Raw genomic sequence first — 21,585 nt, 5'->3', positions numbered from 1 at the left:
GGAAAATTTCCTGGGTGATGGAAATGTTCTCTATCTTAATTGGGGTGATGGATTCACAGGTATATATATTTTTTATCAAAACTCATTGAATTAGGCATTTAAGATTTGTGCTTTTCATGGCATGTAAATTTTATGCCAATTAAAATGCTACAAATGGTTGTACTGTGATGTTTGGATTGGATTTGGACTAAATATAGCATAATCATGGTTTGGATTGGATTCAATGATTGAATTAAATGATTTGTATTAAATATAGTATAGCCAGATGATAAGAATTGAAAACGAAGTCTATACCTGCATTAGGAAGTTCCTGACTCAGCCCTCCCCTGCACATCATACTCTCTCCTACCATAAATACCTGAGTGTCCTGGAACATGTCCCATTTTGATGCCTTATTCCTCATTCCTGTTTCTTAGGCTTATTTCCTTTCCCCATTCTGTACTCTTTTTATAAGTTGGGAAGTGAGGGCCATTTTTAGCTAAGGCATCCCTGTAACTCCGATCCCAGGTGCTAAGGTGTTTTTGCATGCTGGTGATTTCCAAAAGTTCTTCTGTAAGAAAGACCAGTAATTAAATCTATGTAAGATTAAACCAACCGAGACATGGTTTTTTGTTGTATTTTTGAGGCTTCAGATAAACTTCTGAAGTAATCCTCGTAACATGCTTCCCGACCAAATTTTCTACTCTTTTGACCAAATATATTTCTGACCAAAATGTGTACTCTTCCTTTGGTTATTTGTGTGTAAGCCTTGATAATGATAGAGAATTTTTTCATCGTCACTTTATAGAATTTTATCCAAATTGATGCAAAAACTGATTCTCCAGCTTCTTTGAAAAATCTTCTATTCTTTTTTTGGTAACAATATTATTATGAATAGGCACACCTTTGGCACATGAATAGTACATCTTTATTTTTCTAACTGCTGGGCCAAGAAGTTGGTGTGATGCTGAGTTGTGGCAACTGATCACCATATAAATTCCTTTTTAATGCTCTTCTGTAATGTGCAATAGACTGTGAACTACCATCGTCTTGAAATGTCATCATGTTTCCACAACATGACAAAGTAATAATGTGAAAATGCTGAATTTAGTAATTTAAAATCTGCCATGAGCAGTGAGTGATATCACCAACACCATGTCTTAATCTAAGAGTTAGTTTACTTATTTTCCACTTCATTTTGTAAGGAAATCTTTCCATTTTGTTTTTCAGGGAGGATTTGCAACATTACACAGGCACTTCTTTTTAGTATTAAGCAAGAGTAGAATGCTGAGTTTTTCCTTTAACCCTCATATAAGTGTTCCTTCCCAAACCAATTAATTCAGTTAAGTATTGTCTGTACAGTGAATCTAGAAAGAAATTCTCTGCCCTCAAAGTGCTTTCGATATAATTGGGAATCATAACGCATACATATGAAAGAGTTAATTAGAAACCCAAGGCAATCTATGGTTTATATACCAAAAAATGGCTGTTCTGCAGTGATTCTAGAAGGGTGAAAATTCATGCTCTTCCATAGGAGTAAATATCTTCTAATTTGTGATGTCCAATATCACAGGCACTAGCCCTGTGTGGCTACTTAAATTTAAATGGATTAAAATTAAATATAAAATTAAGTTCCTCAGTCATATTAGCCACAATTCAAGTGCTCAGTAGCCATATGTGGCTAGTGGCTACCAAATTGGACAGTACAGATACAGAATCCTGCCAACTTTTCAAAACATTCTATTGAACGATGCTGTCTGGGTCATACCTACACTGATGAGTCTTTGGAGCTATGCTGCTTCACAGAAGATGGTTTAACTTACTAGTGGTACCTTATATACCTTTATTCCAATGGAACTCTATGATCTGTTTGTATAAGGCAGAGATATTGAGTTGTCAAAACTTTCTGTAATCAATGTTTGAGAACTGGAGTATGGAGATTGTCAAATAGGGAGTTCAAAGTACAATGGTCTAATGACCATAAGAAAGGAAATGAAGTAATTCTTCGTAAATAAGAAATGTGCATCAGGTCCTGCTTCTGATAATATTGGACCCTGTGCTAGGCATAGGGGAGGCAATGAGACTAGGATGAACAGGATGCAGTCCCAGCCTACCAGGAGTTTGTGGTTACATGAGATAGAGCAAATGAAAAGAGACACACACAGTACAGTGTGCTACAGTGCTGTTGCAGCAGCTCATACAAGGCACAAAGGGATCATATAGGAGGGACCCTCAAGCGTCAAAGTCAAGGAGAACATTCAGGAATAATGGACATCTAAACTGAGCCCAGTTCTGAAAGGATTAGTACACATTAAAGAGGATAGGAGAGAGTAAGTCTGAGAGAAAAGGGTGAACAGGAAAACATTCCTAGCAAAAGAAAATGAATATTAAGAACTAGGAGCAAGAAAGAATATGGCCATTTAAGAAATTATAAGTATGAGAAATAAGAGCAAATGCTGTTAACACAAAAAGTGAACACAATTGGAGAAAAGATTGACTTCTTATAAAAGTTAAATTGTCTAGCTTATTTTAAGATTTAGTTTATTTTAAAATATAATTTTAAAAGTAAACTTTCTACTTAATATTCTTTCAGAATATGTGCACACATACCAACAAAAAGAGTGGTTATGGAAGGGAAGTGTAAATGAATAGTTGGCAAGACCTAGCAACTTTAGCATAAAATTTTATGCATGCTGGGTTTTTTTCAATCCTCTGCCATTATAATTTTGTATTAACATATTCTTCTGATTTTTTATTAACATATTGTTTAGTTAAAAGTTAAATGGCCCTCCAAGCCTAATAGAAATAAATCAGTTATTAGAGCAAAGCAATTGAGTACATAATTATAAATACCCTAGTACTTGCAAATTTATAAATCAACATAGGACTCAAAAGCTAACTATTATTTGTTAATGATGCCATTTAAAAATCCTAAACATAAAAATATTCAGGTTTTTCAGTTAGGATTTTTTACTGTACACCTAAAAATTGTAAATTTGACTGTATATAAATTAGATCTCAATAAACCTGACTTTAAAAAAAATCTTCTTTAATTATCTATTTACACATGTATGTAATTTTCATAAAGGCATAAATGTAACTACACATGCCATTTTCTGAGCATTAGTTTTGCTTTTACTTTTCAGCTTGGCTCTCCCCCATTCTTCTTTCCTCCTCTACCTCCACCCATATTTTTCTACCCTCAAAATGTAGCCAGCGAGGTACATTGTATTCTTCCATATTTTTCTCTAAGCATTTCTAATAATATAATAACACGTATACCCATAGACCTACATATCTGTATAATTTTTGGTCATTGTTGGTTTTAAAAATAGAATTACATTATAAATAATTTCTGCACCTTGCTTTCCCTCATTCAGCAAATACATCATAGAAATCCCTCCATGGCACCCTGTATTGCTCTAATAGATTCCTTTAAATGTTTCCATAATGTTTCACGGCAGAAATGCATCATCATTCTATGACTGATAAGCGTTACTACTGTTTCCAATTTGGTGCCACAATAAACAATGATGCACTAAGTATCCTTGTATGTTCATCTGAAATTTTTATTTCTCTTGATAGATTCCTAGGAAAAGAATTGCTGGGCCAAAAGTCATCTAAATTTTTTAAAATTTAAATAGACTTTGCTTTTGAAAAAGGCTATAACATTTTCCCATTTCCACTAGCAATGAGTGAAAATACACTTTTCAATACGTCTCTACTAGCAATAGACATTAAATGTTGCCAAACCAAAAGATATAAACTAGTAACCTACTATTATTTTATTTTGAACTCGCCTAACCACTGATGGGTTGAGGTATTTTTAATATGCATGTCGGACATGTATGTTTGCTTGCTTGGAATTGCCTCTCCGATACTTTATCTGTTTTTCTTTTGCATCCTCTATTCTTTGCTTGCTAGAGAAGCACCTGTATATGTATAAATATTAACTCTTTGTCCCTTGTGTTCCATTTTTTTTGCAAATCTATTGGTCTTCTGTTCAGTTTGCTTATGTTTCTTTTGCCATACAAAGGTGTTTTTAAAATGGTCTATGTAAAAAATGTCTGCTTTAGATGTCTATTTTTTGTATTTCATGTGTTGGTTAAAAAGTCCTTCCTTACATATGTTATATATGCTCCCCTAGTTTGTCTTGCACAGCTTTTATTATTTATTTTGAACTATTTAGTCCAATTGGACATTATTTTTATTTGAACTAAAAAAGGATTTTATTTCACTTTTTCCCAAATAGACAGCCACTTATGCCAACAACAATCGCTAAAATGTTGACCAACTTTTTCGAGAGACAACTCTGAACACAACTACACCAGACACAAAAACCATAATAAAATGTGTAATAAATAATTATATACATGTGTTATTACTTCAACATAAAAATATGAAAATAGGCATTTATTTGAAATTACGTATTATTCTGTATTATTCACTTCTTATTACAAAATGCTATTATTTAAACAAAATAATAATAGGACTAGTTAGCTTTCAAATAGTAGTGACTGGCAGTAGTGCTAATTAAACAAATAATATGTGTGATTAAAAAATAACAATATTTTAATAAGATTTCTTGCTGTCCTCCGAGAAAGCAGTTATTTTTACTCTTTTTTAACTCCATATTAGACATTTAAATTTTGTAGGCTATATTTAGGACACATAAGTGTAAGACTTTTTAAAAGGAGAACATAAATACAATAGAACTTATTAAATCGATATTAACTATATCAATAACAAATAACAATGATATGTTTCTGTCCCATGATACGGTAGGACAATTTTACTCTTTCTGTTTCTTTTACAATCATACTTCTCTGAATCGGCTGCAACCTTTAGGGCATCCTTTTTCTTTTGTGAAGTGGGAAAACTGAATATAGTCAAACATAAAGTTAACTTTCACTTGCAACTCTGCTCTTACCAAGCCCACGTTACACTGACTTTGGTGTCACTGAAATGTGATGACATCAAGCTAAATATGCTCTTAACGAACGTGTTTGAGCATGAAATACTTAGGAGCTTACTTATTAGCAATAGCAGGTATTTTAACTTGTAAGAATCACTTTCCAGTTCTCCAAAAAGATGTCCATACACTTTGGTTCTAGGAGCTTGCTTTTACAGACCAGCTTTTTGTCAATCATAACCTTTGCATCTCTAAATTCATCATATAGGCTAACTATGTCTAAGACAGCCATCGCTTTTAAACCCTCTGAAGCACACTGGATATCATCACAAGTTAAAATTCTCTTTCTTAGGAAAATTATTTTACTTAGAAGTAATTTGAATTTGTGAAATCAATACTGGGTTCCAAAGAAGTTATAGTTTTAGTAAAGAAATTGATGAATTCCTGTCTAACTTGGCTGCCTTTTCTGGTGGGCTTCTCTTGTTTTTTTGGTTCTGAAATAGTCTTATTTCAAAAAATGTCATTTTTTTCACTATTAGTTTTTGTCGTAATCTACACAGGTGCAGTTAGTTCAGCCTTTTCCAGGCACCCTATGGTTTCTTCAAAATATCATCAAACAAGTTTGGGAAAATAGCATATAATTTCCTGCTTTACTGTAATCCTTTTCTCCATCATCATCCTCAGTGTATTTCCAAATTAGAGGACATTCTTCCTGCCCCACACTTTGAAAATGTAATTTTGTGACAATCCAACGTTTTAAAAATTAATAGCCATCTTGTAGGCATATGTCTAAAAAGGCCATCTCCTTCCATTTCTATTAAGTAAGAACTCTTATAAGTGCTTCTGTAAGTAATTTTATAAGTAATTCTTACAAATTTAACCTCTCTTTCCCAGTATTAACGTTAGGCTGAGAAATTCTCTTTTCTTTACACATACTCATTTTCTGAATTTTTTTTAACAAACCATAATCCCCATGTGAGGTAGTAAATGAATCTGACACTGACAGCTGGGTGCTCTCTTGTTTTCTCAGTAAAAGCACCAAGGAAGGCACACAAGTTGGGGGTCCCTGAGGTACTGTATCTGCCATGTTTGGATGAGCGCACATTGCAGGAGGCTCTACTCTGATTATCATATGAAAATAGTTAATTAATTAATGACCATCTCGTAGCATATGTCTAAGAAGGCCATCTCCTTCCATTTCTATTAAGCAAAAACTCTTATAAGTGCTTCTGCACATTTTGAAGAAACTGAAAAGTGACCAGTTTTAAATTCTGAAAGCTCTGCTATCATAGATAAGGAAACCATGCCCCTTCTTTGCAGGGTTGTACACAAGGTGTGCAGAGCATTTTGCAGATAAGATCTTTTCATTTTCTTTGATAAGTTTACCCACTAACTGGAATTTGCCAAAATTTACATTTGCAATATCTTCAGAATATGTAGATAGATACTTAAAGCCTTTGTATGGGGACAAGATATCAGTCGACTTTTATATTTTTATGCAATTTTATTAAAATCTTCATAGAAATCAAGAAGATGATTTGATACCACGTTTTTGAAGTCAAAGTACCTAAGAGCTAGAGGAATCATTTTTTTGTTGCCAGTGTGTGACACATAACTTTACTGTAGAAAACGTGATCATTCAGGTAAAATTTAAGAGGATTAGCTCTACACTATAAAGTTTCAACTCATCCATTCTCAAAATTTCCTCCCTTATTTTTCCCACAGCACATTTTATTTGAAACCTCAGAATCAGGAAAACTAGCTTTACCGGTTTCACAGAGCTATCAGGGGAGCAGTACAATCATGTATGTTTGTTTACATGGCATGCTCAAACTCATTCAGCAGCTGTATTTCCAACTGAGCATTGCTGTCTTTTGGGAGACACAAAAATTTTTGATTGATTTAGAAGTATTGCCTGTCTCATGCCCAACTTGTGAGATTCAGTCTCTGTGTATGCTTTCACACTCTCTTTTTTGCCATACTTACTTCCAAATTTTTGTCTGCATATTGTGCAGTATGCCGTTTTGGTTATTTACCTCCCTAAGCCAGTTATTTGTGTCCTTCCATCTGTAATAAGGTAACAGTCATTTAGCCTTTCGTCGATGTCTGGGTCATATTAGTATTAGTATTATAATCATTCTCATTTTCATCATCTGAACTCAGAAAAAAAATGATCACAGTATTCACAATGTTAAAAATTAAATTAGCATCATCTTGATACCAAGAACATCAGTCAGTCCACAGGCAAAGGACTGTCACCAGTCGTGGTCACAATGCAGTGAGGTTGCACAGTTAAGCCTCAGCACTCACAGCAGTGGTGCCACAATGGATGATTCTTTACTGTGAACAGCAAGTCACAGTTGCCAACATCAGCAGTCAGGGGTAAAAATAGTGACAACACCTGCGGGAAGGAGATAATCCATGTCACATCCATCTGCTAAAAGAATGGTCACTTCCAGACCCTATCTTTTAAGTTGTTTGAATGGATTTTGTACTTTCCCCCAACCTTCTACACCCATTGCCAAAAACCTGAACTTTTTGCCTCCCAGGAAGCTTTCCCTTTGCTGTAGGGCTTCAGTGCTACAACTGAGACATGGTAGGGAGTTGCCACCTTAGTTCTTCCATTGGAGCTTGCAAGACATTCATGAACATTTTCATCGTCAATTCACCCGTGCAAGTTTTTGGTTGAGAAATTGGGGTTTGTTTGTTGGTTTGTGGCTGCATATTTGTAAACTCACAGTTGAATCTAGCTAAGTACTCTCTTTATTTTTTTTTAAATTGGAATCTCCCTATTACCACAATGCTCTTTCCCCCAGAATGTCTTCTCCTTGTTCTGATTCAACTTTTCTTCTCTACCTGTGACACTCACTATATGGGCTACTTTTCTTTGTCAGCTCGTGGGGACTCAGGTCTGATTGTTGGATTGGCAATCTTGCTAATTACAGAAGATGACACATCCTCTCTCCATGTGGGCAGCAATATAGAAGAGAGCGATTCAAAAATCCCCCTCCTGAGGCACCTGGAAGAAGCTGTGGGTTCTCCAGTCCCTGGTTTCTCCCAGGCTCCAGGACTGAGAGATCTCTGTCCGTCTCCGCCCAACTCCTTCTTGGCCAATTTAAAGGCAACAGAACACATATATTCATGGGAACAAGCATCTGTGGAAGGAGGGCAGATGAACTTAAGGTCCACAGATCTCTGGGAACCAAGCATTCCCCCAAACTTAGTCTTCTCATTGCTTCCCCTGGAGCATCCACTGGTTTTCTCAGGCACTCACCTGGCCTGAGGAGAGAATTACTGGTTCTTTCCTACACAGAATTATCCAGAACTCCAGGCCTTACTAGCCTTCTGTCTTCTAGACCTTAGCAGCCATTTGTTTCAAGAGAAGCTTGTCAGGGGAGGGGGAGGAAGATTATTCACAATTCCCAGAATGCTTTAAAAAACTTTTTTTTAATATTTAATATTCTAATACCCTCAAAAAAAAAGAGGCAAAAGATAAGATTTAGAGGTAGACATACTGCTTCTTTTCAAGGTTAAGAAAAAGACAGTTTATAAATAAGCGGGTGTTTACTTTAAACACATTCTTATGTTCCTTGTAAAAGTTTCTGCCCTAGGATGGCTATCTTGGAGCACAAATTCAAATTTCAAAATAATAGCAGACAAAATATATGATATGTCAACAATTAAGGCAGCAGTAAACAAAACTATATATATTTTAAAAGTCAGCCTTAAGTGCTAAGATATGGACTTGAGCATGATTTACTGAGCTGGATAAATTCAGAAGCATTGATTAGTGATGCTAAATTATTAATTTGCCCGAAGTAGGAGAGGGCATCACCTAGAATCATATGCCATAAATATTAAAGCCATTCCATCTTAAGGACTTATGTGGGCAATGAATTTTAAGGACCACTATAGATCAATTCTGGATTAATCATAACTCTTTGTGCCTGTAATTCACAATCCCTTTATCCCCCACTGACCATTAGTTTAAATTGTAAAGAAGTTAGACACTTAGTGGGCAAGGTTAGAATTTATTTCTCCCACATTGTTCTCAGGCTTTTTGATTTTTATTTGGTGAGCAAAAATAATAAATTCCGTACTGCAGCTTTTATTTTAATTTTAAAAAGTTCTGCTTTGGTTTCAATCCTGAAAATCAGAAATGCGTAGACAGCAATGGCCACAAGATCAACAGGTTTCGCAGGGCCGGAATCATATAAACCAGGTATTCGTTCATTCCAATGATTTTGACAAATAAGCAAACTGTATTTTTAAAGCTCAGCTCTTATTTCTCTTAATATTGTGATCACATAGCATTAAAGAACCTGCTTTCTTTTCATGGCTCTTGCCACATACTGTGTTGCATTATTTTTATTTACATAAATATTATTTCTCAAACTAGATAGGCTATGCCTTGAAGGCAAAGGATATCATATCTCACACATTTTTGCATTCCTATGGCAAACGTCTCCCAGGAATTTATCTTTAATGTAGTGAAAAAAGCACAGAAGATGGCCTGAGCTCAAGCGCGAACATACTACTATTAATCGGTCTGACTTTGAGCAAGTTCCGTTACCGCTTCTGTGAATTAGCGATCATAAGATCAGCTGCCTCACAGTGTTGTAAAGAACGAATAAATTTATGTGTAAAAGGCAGTTTTTAGGAGTTAAAAATGCTTTATAAATGTTAGCTATTATCATGAGGCAAAAAATGGAAGACAGAGGGTGGATATTCCTTTTTTAGTGAAGGGAAATCTTATCTTACCCTTTGGTTTGAATGTCATCTTTCCATAATTGCTCCCACTGAATTGTTTTTAATTAAAACAGGATCATCATTGCTGTTTCTCTGAACCTATAGATTTTGAAGGGAGCTTTTAAGGAATCTGCTAAATTAAAGATGTGTGTGAGAAAGAATATGGTTCCCCAGGTAAAACCAAAGTCTGTTTGCTTGTGGTGCGGGCTTCTCCAGTTCCAGAAGACTGCCGCCTAATAACTGTAATGAAAAGTGCTGTCAGCAGCAGGTCATGATGGAGACGGCGGAACACGAGCATACAGGACGAGAACATTCTGCAGAGAAAGAGAAATATGCCAGAATCCATGACATGGTGAGGAGCCCAGGTGCAGGTTTTGAAAATACATTTCCGGTCCTTCACTTTACTTGGAAAGAAATGCAAATATTTGAGAAAATAACATCGCATATTTACAGTTCTTCTCTTGACAGATGTAAAATTACTGAAAACTAGAAGGTGAAAAGAGTGTGCATGAACAAGAAATGGTCTCCAAAGGGAATGTATTCAGTTACCAGAATATTTGAGCAGGCTGTTCCGATTCCCCCCGTTAAAATTAAGTTCCCCTTTCTTTAAGCCACTTTAACACTTCAAGCTTCTTTTATGTTACTTAACGTAACAGACTTCACTTATCTTCGCAACTGAGTTGTAAGCAGCTTGAGGGTAGGGGCTGATCTATATCCCTTACAGATCCCTTCAGGATCTTAAAATTAATGCATAATGATTGTTCATAAAATGGAGTTCAAAGAAAGATTTTTGTAAAAATGTTGTAGAATTGGAACAAAACCTACCTCCTAGTGTTACCTCAGCAGTGAGAAATTCATCACAGGCTGCTGGCATCTCAGCACTGTTCTGAGGACACAGGTGTTGATCATCGATAGCTGCCATGGTCCATCAATCACCACAGCATTCTAGTATCTCTGCTTTGGGGACCAGAGATTGATAATATTGGAGGTAGATGCCACTTTGGCTTCTTTTCCCTTCCTCACAGGCGGGGCCTGGAATATGTGGATGAACAGCCCCCAGATGTGCTTTAGCCCTCTGTTTAACTGGTATGAAGCATCTGCTGGCATGGAATCCACTGGTAAATAAACCAGTGACCCACAATTCAGCTGGTTATCCAAACATGACCCCCAGAACAAAGACTAGTTGAAAATTTTTAAGTAATTTCCTTCGGCTAGTCAGATGAATTCAAATTTCCTAGATCAAACCTTCAATTATTCTGTTGAAAAGTGACTTCAGGTTTTGTTGATGAGTATTTTCTAGATAGTTTTAATTTAATGGTTTAAACCATCCAGAGGACAGTGATTGTATGTTTTAGTAGATGAAAAAGGTCAGGGATATTTTTAAAAGCTAAAATGGTTTAGGTTACTATGTAACATTTTATTGGCATTGCTACGGGCTATAATCATATTGTTTTAAGGGTTCTCTTTTTGAAAATGCATTCATAATGCTTGGTAACGTTAGAATTACTACAAACATGTATATAATGGCAATGATAATGTTACCATACATTTAAATAGAGCTCTATAGTTCACAAAGTATTAAGAAAAATGCTGAACACTTTTCTGATAGCAAAGCAATATGCCCCCAACTGAGGGTCCCTTGACGGTTGTAAAGAAGCTGCCAGGAGATCCAGAGCGGCTGTTTGAAACAGAAGAGAATAGCAAAAATCAGAGTAGGTTGTTAGAAGAGGCTGCAAGGTCACTGCTATCTCTGTTACTCTAGGTTTAGGCCCAGGAAGCTAAAAGCAGGCATGAAAGTTGGTGATGAAGGGTAGCAGAATATGCCACCCCAAAATATGCCACTTTGGCATGTTGATTGTTTTGAGTTGTAAGCACTTGGAAAACAGCAAATGCAGGGAAAGGCTTTCTCCGAGCTCTCCTTATCTGCCTAAAGATAAATCCTCCAAAATCCCCTCCCCAGGAGTTTCATCAACCAGGGAATATTGACTCTCATCACAGGAGAAGGGACTAGAAGTCGACACCACATCCCAACAAACTTTATCACAAACTCTCATGCCTCCCATCTATTCTTCTACAGGTCATTCATCTTTCCTAGTAATTGTTTACTTTCCCCTGAGAGGCGTGCATCCCCTCTCCCCTTTCCCTGTTTAGATGGTATTCAAGCCTGAATTCTAAGCCACTTCATTGAGTTACTATTTTTTCCCTGGGTGTCTCCCATGTATACATAAGATTTACATATTGATAAATTTCTGTTTGTTTTTTTTCTTGTTACTCTGTCTTTTATTACAGGGGTCTCAGCTAAGAACTCAGAAGAGTAGAGGGAAAATTTATTTTTCCTCTTCTACGGTAATTAGTGCAAAAGATCAGAGAAAGGGAGCAAGGACTTTGGGGTAACCCTACAGGGACAAGTAATCAATGTGGAGGAAACTCAACCAAGTATTTTCCCCTCCCCCACACCAAACCTACAAGAATCTGTCAGTTTTTATAATTATATCAAGCTTCGTGTATATAAAATTGTTCCTGATTATATTACTCATTTTTTTCAAATGAAAATTTGAAATATTGGTGTACATAATTTCAATATTGGTGTACATAAACTCTCAAGATTGTCAATTGTCAACATTGTTAAAATGCATATTCCCAGGCTTCAAATACCAAACATTCCAATCCAAGAAGTTTGGAGTTGGACCTGGAATTTACGTTTTTAACACAAGAATTCCCTGGTAATTCGGATGGTGTTGGTCTTATCACCACATTTTGAGAAGCACAGATCTGTAGTACTAACATAGTGCCTCATGTATAGTAGACACTGTGTAGTTGTACTGAATGATTTCTTCATGAAAGAATTTTGTTTCTATTTCAATATCCTATGATTTTGCTTGGGTCCACCCCCAACAAAAGATGGTAATTGTCCACTGAACACAGTAAACTGGTCTGAAGGTTTTAGACCATATTTCATGCAAAACTTTTTATTGAGTATCTGATGTTGGCCTGCTGTATATATTTAAGAGGCAGTGGTTAAATACATCAAATGTTTACTTATATTTCCTTCCTCTACTTTTATGTTTGTAAGTCCCTCTCTTTCTCTAGTGTCAGAAAAATACAGTCTTGCATGTTCTTCTAGTTTTGTCGGGGTTTTTTAAACTTGGGTTCTATGTTCATTACGATTACTTTATTACACTATAGGAATTTATTCTGTGTATGGTGTGACATAGTTCTGTAATATTGACCTTTTTGAAATTATCACCTGTCTCACTGTCATTTTTTAAATATTTCTTATTTGCCACACTGATTTGATTTATGGCCTTTGTAATACATTCTATATATGACATCTTTATACTTTTCTCAGTTCTATAGAATTTTTTGTCTATTACACTGATTTTCTACTCTTAAAAATGGTTCTGTGCTATTTTATTGTTAAACTTTACAACATGTTTCACTGCTTAGTATTCTAAGTCTCCAATCATTATTTTGTACTTTCAAAGTTTCTTTGCTATTCTCGTCTTTCTTCCTTCCAATTAAATATGCAGAGATTTTATTAAGTCCTGAAACATTCTTTGGGCATTTTATTTACAGCGCATTAAGCGTCAAATAACCTTTTTCTTTTACAATTGTGCATCTATTCTTTTAGGAATATGTTACGTCTTATCCAGAAACAAATTCAAGTATTCATCAGTCAAGTGTTGAGTTTTCTTTATATAGTCTTTACTCATTTGTTGTGAAATTTACACCTAGATATTTATATTTAGTATAAATGGCTATTTTTACTCAAATTATATATTATGTCTTATTAATATATTAGTATAAAAGTAATTGATTTGTAGTTATCTATTTATAACAAAGCTCTGTCGAAATCTTTATTTTTTTCAATTTTTTTAAGGCGATTCTTGTGGGCTTCATAAGTATGTCATCAAATAATGATAATTTTGCCTAGTAGCTTGAAGTCAGATTTTTGTTTCCTGCCTTATTGCATAAGGTAAAAGGATCACAATCATGTCAAGTTTAGGGGGTAAAAGTAGGCATCATTTTCTTGACTTTAATGGTAATGCCATTAGAGTTTCAGTTTCTGATAGCTTTGCTCCTTATTTGAGGTAGTTATTCTACACCTCATTAAAGAAGAAGCTCCTTTTTCCTACTTTACTAGATAGACAGGTAGGGAATGGTTTTCAATTTTGTCAAATATCTTTTTGGTGTGCATTGAAAGATCACTTAAAATTTTTATAAAGGCTCATTTATAATATATATTATCCCAGTCACCTTCCTAATACTAAAAGTTGTTTTCCCTGTTTAACAATGTTACATTATTCTTTTAATATACTATGAAAATCTGTTTGCTAATGTTTTTGAGAGAACAAGACTCTGAGACTGTTGGCTATTTTCATATTTTAGTGTCAAGGTTATTTTAACTGTTTCTCTGTGCTGGAGAAATGTCTACTTCTGAGGAGATTTGGTAATTTCTCTTTTCCCAAGAAATTATCAAAGTTATTGATATTTTAACTTTATTCCTATAGAATCATGCATAGTATTTTTAACCTATTTCTGAATATTTTATTTCCTTTCCAGTTTCTAACTATCTGTATTTTTTAGCTTTATTGAAGCATAATTGACCAAAAACAGTATGTATTTGAGCTGTTACAACTTCATGTTTTGATATAGGTATACGTTGTGAAATGTTCACTACAATGAAGCTGATTAATATATCCATCACCCCACATGGTACCTTTTTTTTGTCGGGAGAACACTTAAGATTTACCCTCTTAGGTTACTTCAAGTATACGAGTCTATATTGTTAACTATACTCACCATGCTGCACATTAAATCTCCAGAATTTATTCATCTTCCATAACTGAAACTGCATCCTTTGACCAACATCACCCCATTTCCCCCATCCCCCAACCGTTGGCAACTACCATTCTCTCTGTGCTTCCGTGAGTTTGACTATTTTAGATTCCACATGTGAGATTATGTGGTATTTGTCTTTCTGTGTCTGGCTTATTTCATTTATCATAATGTCCTCCGGGTTCATCCATGCCATTGCAAAAGGCAGAATTTCTTTATTTTTTAAGGATGAATAATATTACACTGTATATTTTCTTTATCCATTCATTCATCAACAGACGTTTATGTTGTTTATCATATCTTGGCTATTGTGAATAATGCTGCAATACACATGGGAGTGCAGATATCTCTTTGACATACTAATTTCATTTCCTTTGGATATATAGCCACAGTTAAGAATGTTAAGTCTTATGGTAGCTCTATTTTTAGTTTTTTTTGAGAAGCTTTCATAATAGTTGTACCAATTTGGGCCAGCCCCGGCAGCCTACTGATTAGATTTGGCGTGCTATGCTTCAGCGGCCCGGCTTCAGTTCCCAGGCACGGACCTACACCACTTGCCTGTCAGGGGCCGTGCTATGGCAGCAGCTCACATACAAAAAGAGAAAGATTGGCAGGGGACGTTAGCTTGGGACAAATCTCCCTCAAGAAAAAAAAACTAGTTGTATGAATTTACATCCCCACCAACAGTGTACAAGGATTCCTTTTTCTCCACATCCTCACCAACACTTGTTATCTTAGGTCTTTTTGATACTAGCCATTCTAACAGGCTTAAGATGATATCTAATTGTGGTTTTGATTCCCATTTCTCTGGTGATTGGTGATATGGAACATTTTTTCATATATCTTTTGGCCTTTAGTATATCTTCTTTGAGAAATGTTCTTTTCTCATTTTTTAATTGGGTTACTTTTTTGCAGTTGAGGTGTAGGCATTCCTTATATATTTTGGATATTAATCCCTTATCACATGCATAGTTTGCAAATCTTTTTTCACTTCAGCTTGGCTTTTCACTCCATTGATTATTTCATTTGCTGTGCAGAAGCTTTTGAGTTTGATACAATCTCATTTGTTTATTTTTTTCTTTTGTTGTCTGTGCTTTGGGTAGTGTCATATTCAAAACTCATTGCCCAGACCAATGTCAAGATGCTTTTTTCCTATGTTTCCTTCCCGGAGTTCTGTGGTTTCAGGTCTTAGATTTAAGTCTTTAATCCATTTTGAGTTGATTTTGATATATTTTTTGAGATAGGAGTCCTGTTCCATTCTTCTGTATGTGGATATCCAGTTTTCCCAGCACCATTTGTTGAACTTTCTATCCTTTCCCAGTATGTTCTCAGCACCCTTGTAGAAGATCACTTGACCATAAATGTGTGGACTTATTTCTGGGATCTCTTTTCTGTTTTATTGATCTCTATGTCTGTTTTTACACCAGCACTATACTGCTTTGATTACCATAGCTTTGTAACATACTCTGAAATCAGGAAGGATGATGCTTCCAGTTTTGTTCTTCTTGCTTAAGATTGCTTTGGCTATTTGGGGTCTTTGTCATTACATATAAATTTTAGGTTTGTCTTTTCTATTTCTGTAAGAAATGCCATTGGAATTGTGGTAGGGCTTGCATTGAATCTGTAGATCACTTTGGGTAGTATGGACATTTTAACGACATTAATTCTTCCAGTCCTTGAATACAAGGTATCTTCCCATTTGTCTGTGTCTCCTTTTATATCCTTCATCAATGTTTTGTAATTTTCAGTGTACAAATGTTTTACCTCTTTGGTTATGTTTCTTCCTAAGTATTTTCTTCTTTTTGGTGCTATTGTGAGTGGGATCATTGTCTTAATTTCCTTTTTAGATAGTTCATTGTTTGTGTATAGAAACATTACTGGTTTTTGTATGTTGATTTTGTATCCTGCAACTTTGCTGAATTTGTTTATTAGTTCTAACCAGGCTTCTTGTTGTTGTTTAGTCTTTAGGATTTTCTGTGTATATAATCTTGCCATCTGCAAACAGAGATAATTTCATTTCTTCCTTTCTGATTTGGGTCGTTTTACTTTTCTTGTCTAATTGTACTGGCTAGGACTCTGGGTACTATATTGAATATATTGAATGGTGAGAGTGGGCATCCTTGCCTGGTACCTTTGTGGATTTGGAGCCAAGTCTGTAGAGTGGCAGGGCTGCTTCCAGGACTACAGGCAGGACCACAGCTGGCCTGCACTCCAGTGCAGGCCTGCCTTCTTCCTAAGACATCTTTCTTCAGTCTTGGGCTACACCAGGGTTTCACTACTTGCATCCCAACGTTCCCGCAAAGGCACTTTTGATCATGGATGGCTGCCAAACTGTTGTTTTTGTGGAGGAACAAAAGCTAGGGACCTCCTATTCCCCCACCTTGCTGACATTACTCCCTTTAACCATCTGTGTTTATGTATATTTTTTTTATTTTTCCCTAATCAGATTTCCCAAGAAATTACTTTTCCCTCCAATAAATAAATAAAGTGAATGTTTGGTTTAGTTATTAGTTCTGTTTATTTTATTAATTTGTTAAGTTCTATACTTATATAATAACTTTCTAAACTAACTTTATTAAGATTGTGTTTTATTTTTGATAAATTTGTGACTTAGGAAATGAGTGATTATTGAGGGAAAAATGTTAATCACTAAAAGATATAGCAAACATCCCAGAATAAAATTGCATTCCCTAAATGATGATAGAGAAAGTCATATAACTATTCTTTTTTCTCATTGCACTGCCTACCAAGGGGATTTCTTCCAAATCCAGCTTCAAGATTGCCATAGGCTACTCTTAGCAACAGATTAACTTAGAAGGACATAGGACAGGAACTATATCTTGCCAGCAGAGCAGTGTTTTTTATTTCTCTTCTGTGTGAGTTGTACTTCCATCATTCATTTAGAATATAGGTCACAAGCAAGGAGAAGACACCCATATTGGGTGGGTGCAAAAGCCTGCCTGGCTTAGAAGCCTAATAACCCAAAGAAGCCAATATCTCTTGTAACAACCCCAAAAGCATAACTTCCAGCATCTCCAAAGAGATGGGCTCAGTTACAAGAATTACTGCACTCAAAGAAGCCCAAAGATATGGCTTCCCTTCATGCATTTATTTCTCTCTCAGTCCAGAGACATTATTGCTCAGGGGTCGTTTTACTTATAAGCAGTGTTGCCTGGACACATAGTTAACGTTCAAACTTTATCATGTTTCCAGGAGAACAGAGCTATAAATTAACCAAAAGCCAAATTCTCATTCAGAATAGGTGTTTAGAAATGTAGGTCTTATTATTTTTTTTAGCAATTAAATATAAACCAATGTTTTATTTTTTATTCTGTCTATATAACTTAAAATTTCAACCTTAAATCTTACTTTCTTCTTTTGTTCTCCATATTTTCACAGGTAAAATTTGGAAATTATGCTTTTGTATGGGATGCAGCTGTACTGGAATATGTGGCTATCAATGACCCAGATTGTTCCTTTTACACCATTGGGAATACTGTTGCTGATCGGGGGTATGGAATTGCATTGCAACATGGCAGTCCTTACCGGGATGTTTTTTCACAAAGGTAAGATTTGTGTGGTCCAAATAAGAGGAGAGGAAATACACAAAAAGAAAATCTACTTGACTGCCCCATTTAACTTAATACATCTTGTTATCTTTGTCTGGAGAACCGTGATAAACAATAGCAAAAAAAGATAGTAGTTGTTCAAAAAGACATTGATTTCCTGAAGCATGTATTGAAGTAGTATTTTTCCCATAAAAAGGGAAAGTATTGCTGCATATAACTGATTTCACTCTCAAAAGATTGATATACAGGGCTGGCCCCATGGCTTAGTGGCTAGTTCAGCATGATGCACTTCAGCAGCCCTGGCTTCTAGGTTCAGATCCCAGGTGCAGACCCACATCACTCATCAGCCATGCTGTGGCAGTGACCCACATACAAAACAGAGGAAGACTGGCACAGACATTAGCTCAGGGCTAATCTTCCTCAAGCAAGAAAAGAGGAAGATTGGCAACAGGTGTTAGCTCAGGGCAACTCTTCCTCAGCAAAATAAAATATATATATATTGATATACAAAAGAAAGTAGTATGTTAATAATTTCTTTAGAACTTAATTAAGTAGTTTAGTCTTTGCATTTTTAGGGACTAAATGTCATAGAGTTAGCAACATCAATTCATTTCTAACAGCAGCAAAGTACAAAATAAACTTTAGGACCAATTTAAAGTTACTGAAGCACAGAACAATAGGGATGTTTCAAAAGGAAAAGGGTAAGCATTTTAGAGTCTCTCACTCAGTGTTAAAGTTTGTACGAGGCTGTCCTGGAAATTGAGACAGTTTATTAAGAAATAATACCCATCCTCAAATCAGAATTTTCTATTATAAATTGTTTAAGAGAGAAGGTTTTGAAATGTATATTTTAGATTAACAATGTATATGAAAGACTTGGGCCTGAAAAGAAGTCACAAAGATCACTTTCATTCTATGTGCTGCCAACAAGTTTGACCCTGAGGAAAAGTAATATCTGTCAGATAGAACTAGATTCCACTTATCACTGATAATACATTTTGTGTATTTTCTAGATATTCTTATACTTATTTTCAAAAGTTAATGTCAGATCAAGAGGGCAGCTCCAGGTAGCACTAAGGCCCCAAATTTCAAACTATTTGAGTTGCATTCTTCAAATTTTAGGATAACAAGCAGCCATGCATTTTGTGGTTAAAAACAAAGAAAAACTAAGTCAGTAGTCCAGAATTTATCATCACTCTTCCATCAGCTAACTAAAAATCTAGGCCTCTCTCCTTATCTGCAAAAGAGGAAGTTAGATTAACTCTAAGGTCCTGTTGTAGTCAGCTTTCTGTGTAGCAACAACCCCAAGTATCAGTGACTTTTAAAAAGTTATTCCTCGTTCATGAATCATAGGGCTGTGAATTGGCTAAGTTCTGCTGCAAGTTGCGGGTCCACTGCAGGTCCCAGCTATGCAGCTTCTCATTGCAGGGCCCAGGCTGAAGAAGCAGCCCTATCTGGGACATCCTGTTTTCACTGCAAAGAGCATTTGCAAAGAAGGCTGGCAGAAACGTGCAGTACCTCTCGCACTTCTTGCATGGATGTGGCGTATGTCACATCTACCCACAGACCAACTAAAAAGAGTCTCATGGCCAAACCCAAAATTAATGGGGTGGGCAAGTGTACTACCCATAAAGGGAAGAAGGGAGTAAATAATTATGAACAATATACAATCTACCAGGGGTCCCTTCTGGCTCTAAAATCTTCTAAGTGTAAGACAAAAATGAAATATGCATAAATTGGGAAGTAAAATATGAAGTTGTAAATAATGACTGATCAATCAAAACACATTTATCGATGAGTAGATTCTAAAGTGAACAAGCTGGAAAATCAATTATGCCATAGGGACTTTACCTGCGAGGCATCTTCAGTCTAGTAGGAGATTGAAGACCCATGTCCATGAAGCAATGAACAATACAGATATTTCTGTAAATGTGTGCTGGCATTTAGCTATATACGACATCATATTGCTTATTTCTATCTTGTTAAATTGTGTAGTTGAGATATTGAAGGAGCTAAATACCATACAGAATAAAGAATTAATCAAAGTAAAGATGAATAAAGGCTCTCCAGAGAAGGTGAGCCTTGAACTTGACCTTGAAGGATTAGTGGAGAATAGTTAGGCTGAAAGGAAAATATAGATAATTCTTGGAGAAACAGTGAAGGCAACAGAATAGAAGTACGAGAGAGGAGAATATGTTGGGGAAAATCAGGACATCAAGTTGATTTGAAAGGACATTTGAAGTTTAGAATTCGTAGTGAAGGCCACAATTCTGGAGCCCAGGAGTAAAATGATGAAGATGGCATCTAAGGGAAGATTAATCTAGTTTTGATATGAAGGCTGCATTAGAATCAGCAAAGACTAGTGCAAACCCAGAAGCATGAGATAACGAAGGCTTGGCCAGAACTGGGTAAGGGAAAATGAGGAGGGAGACGCTTCTAAGCGAAGAGGCACCCCATTGTTTTTATGAGTTTAGGACCGAGGGTGGAAAGCATAATAGAACGAAAGAGGATGCCAGGCTTTTATGGTGAAAGACCAGCAGAAGAGTTTAGTGGATCCTTACCATGAACCAGGTAGACGAGAAAAGGATGGTTTATTCCTTAGTTGGGGTTAATTGGCTTTTTCTTCACTACAAATATTTTTTGTTTCCAGATCTTATTTCTGAGTCTTTTACACAAAAAATGAAGCCAACAAAATCAATACACAAATGTAATAGCAATTAAGGAAATATTTAATAAATAACACCAAGGGTTCCATTTCTTATTATCTCTGTGGTGCTTTACCTATCAGAGACTTTAGTTCTGAGGCAACGTATGCCAGTGAACTGCTGAAAAGTCATATTAAGCGTGGAGCATTACTTTTCCTTTGTTTGAGTTGCATTATGGATGTTGACAATTTAAATTGTCCCTTTCTGTGGAGTTCCTTAATAATGACACTCTGCATCCTGGTTCCCTGGACATCTGGGAGAAGAGAGAGCCAGGAAAGAAACATGATCTGGCAGTTGTCACTGTGGCAACTCATTTCTCTATAAACACGTGCCACATTTATCTATTACCCACACTCTCCCCCTGAATTCAGAAAACGTCTGCATTCATTCCCTTTTGCTATGACATTAGGGAAAAGAGATCTCTTTTTTACTGACTCATTTAAAATACTATAAAGACCATAAAATTTAACCATTGTAGTACATGTTAGAAATTATTATAAACAGCTTCCATATATCAACTTATCCTAGGTCATTGATTAAACTAAATCATTGACTACTATTGTGATTATTTTTGGTGAAAATGACAAAATTTAGGGTGATTTTTAATAAGTAAATTATTATTTCTCAGATATATACAATATACCACAACCTAAAAAAATCAAAGTACTTTAATACATAATAAATATTAATATCTAAAATAAATATTATTAATTATATAGTAACTATATTTAATATCTATCTGCCCAATACCTGATATGCTTGTACATTTGAATAACACTTCAAAACATTCATATGAAATGTGCATTTGTTTATTACACACTTGCATATTAGT

The 21,585-nt window shown here is 35.6% G+C and overlaps 1 protein-coding gene across 1 annotated transcript in view; it reads left to right on the top strand.

Moving 5' to 3' along the window:
* Positions 1 to 21,585, top strand: part of GRID2 (glutamate ionotropic receptor delta type subunit 2) — a 1,371,230-nt gene that overhangs the window by 1,235,356 nt on the left and 114,289 nt on the right. Inside the window, exon 14 of the mRNA XM_023638677.2 lies at positions 17,879 to 18,045. Coding sequence (XP_023494445.2) covers positions 17,879 to 18,045 — 167 coding nt within the window. The remainder of the gene's footprint in view (positions 1 to 17,878; positions 18,046 to 21,585) is intronic.

Source organism: Equus caballus, chromosome 3 (genome assembly GCF_041296265.1).
Source record: "Equus caballus isolate H_3958 breed thoroughbred chromosome 3, TB-T2T, whole genome shotgun sequence".
NCBI lineage: Eukaryota > Metazoa > Chordata > Mammalia > Perissodactyla > Equidae > Equus > Equus caballus.
This window is presented reverse-complemented; position numbering and strand designations above follow the sequence as displayed.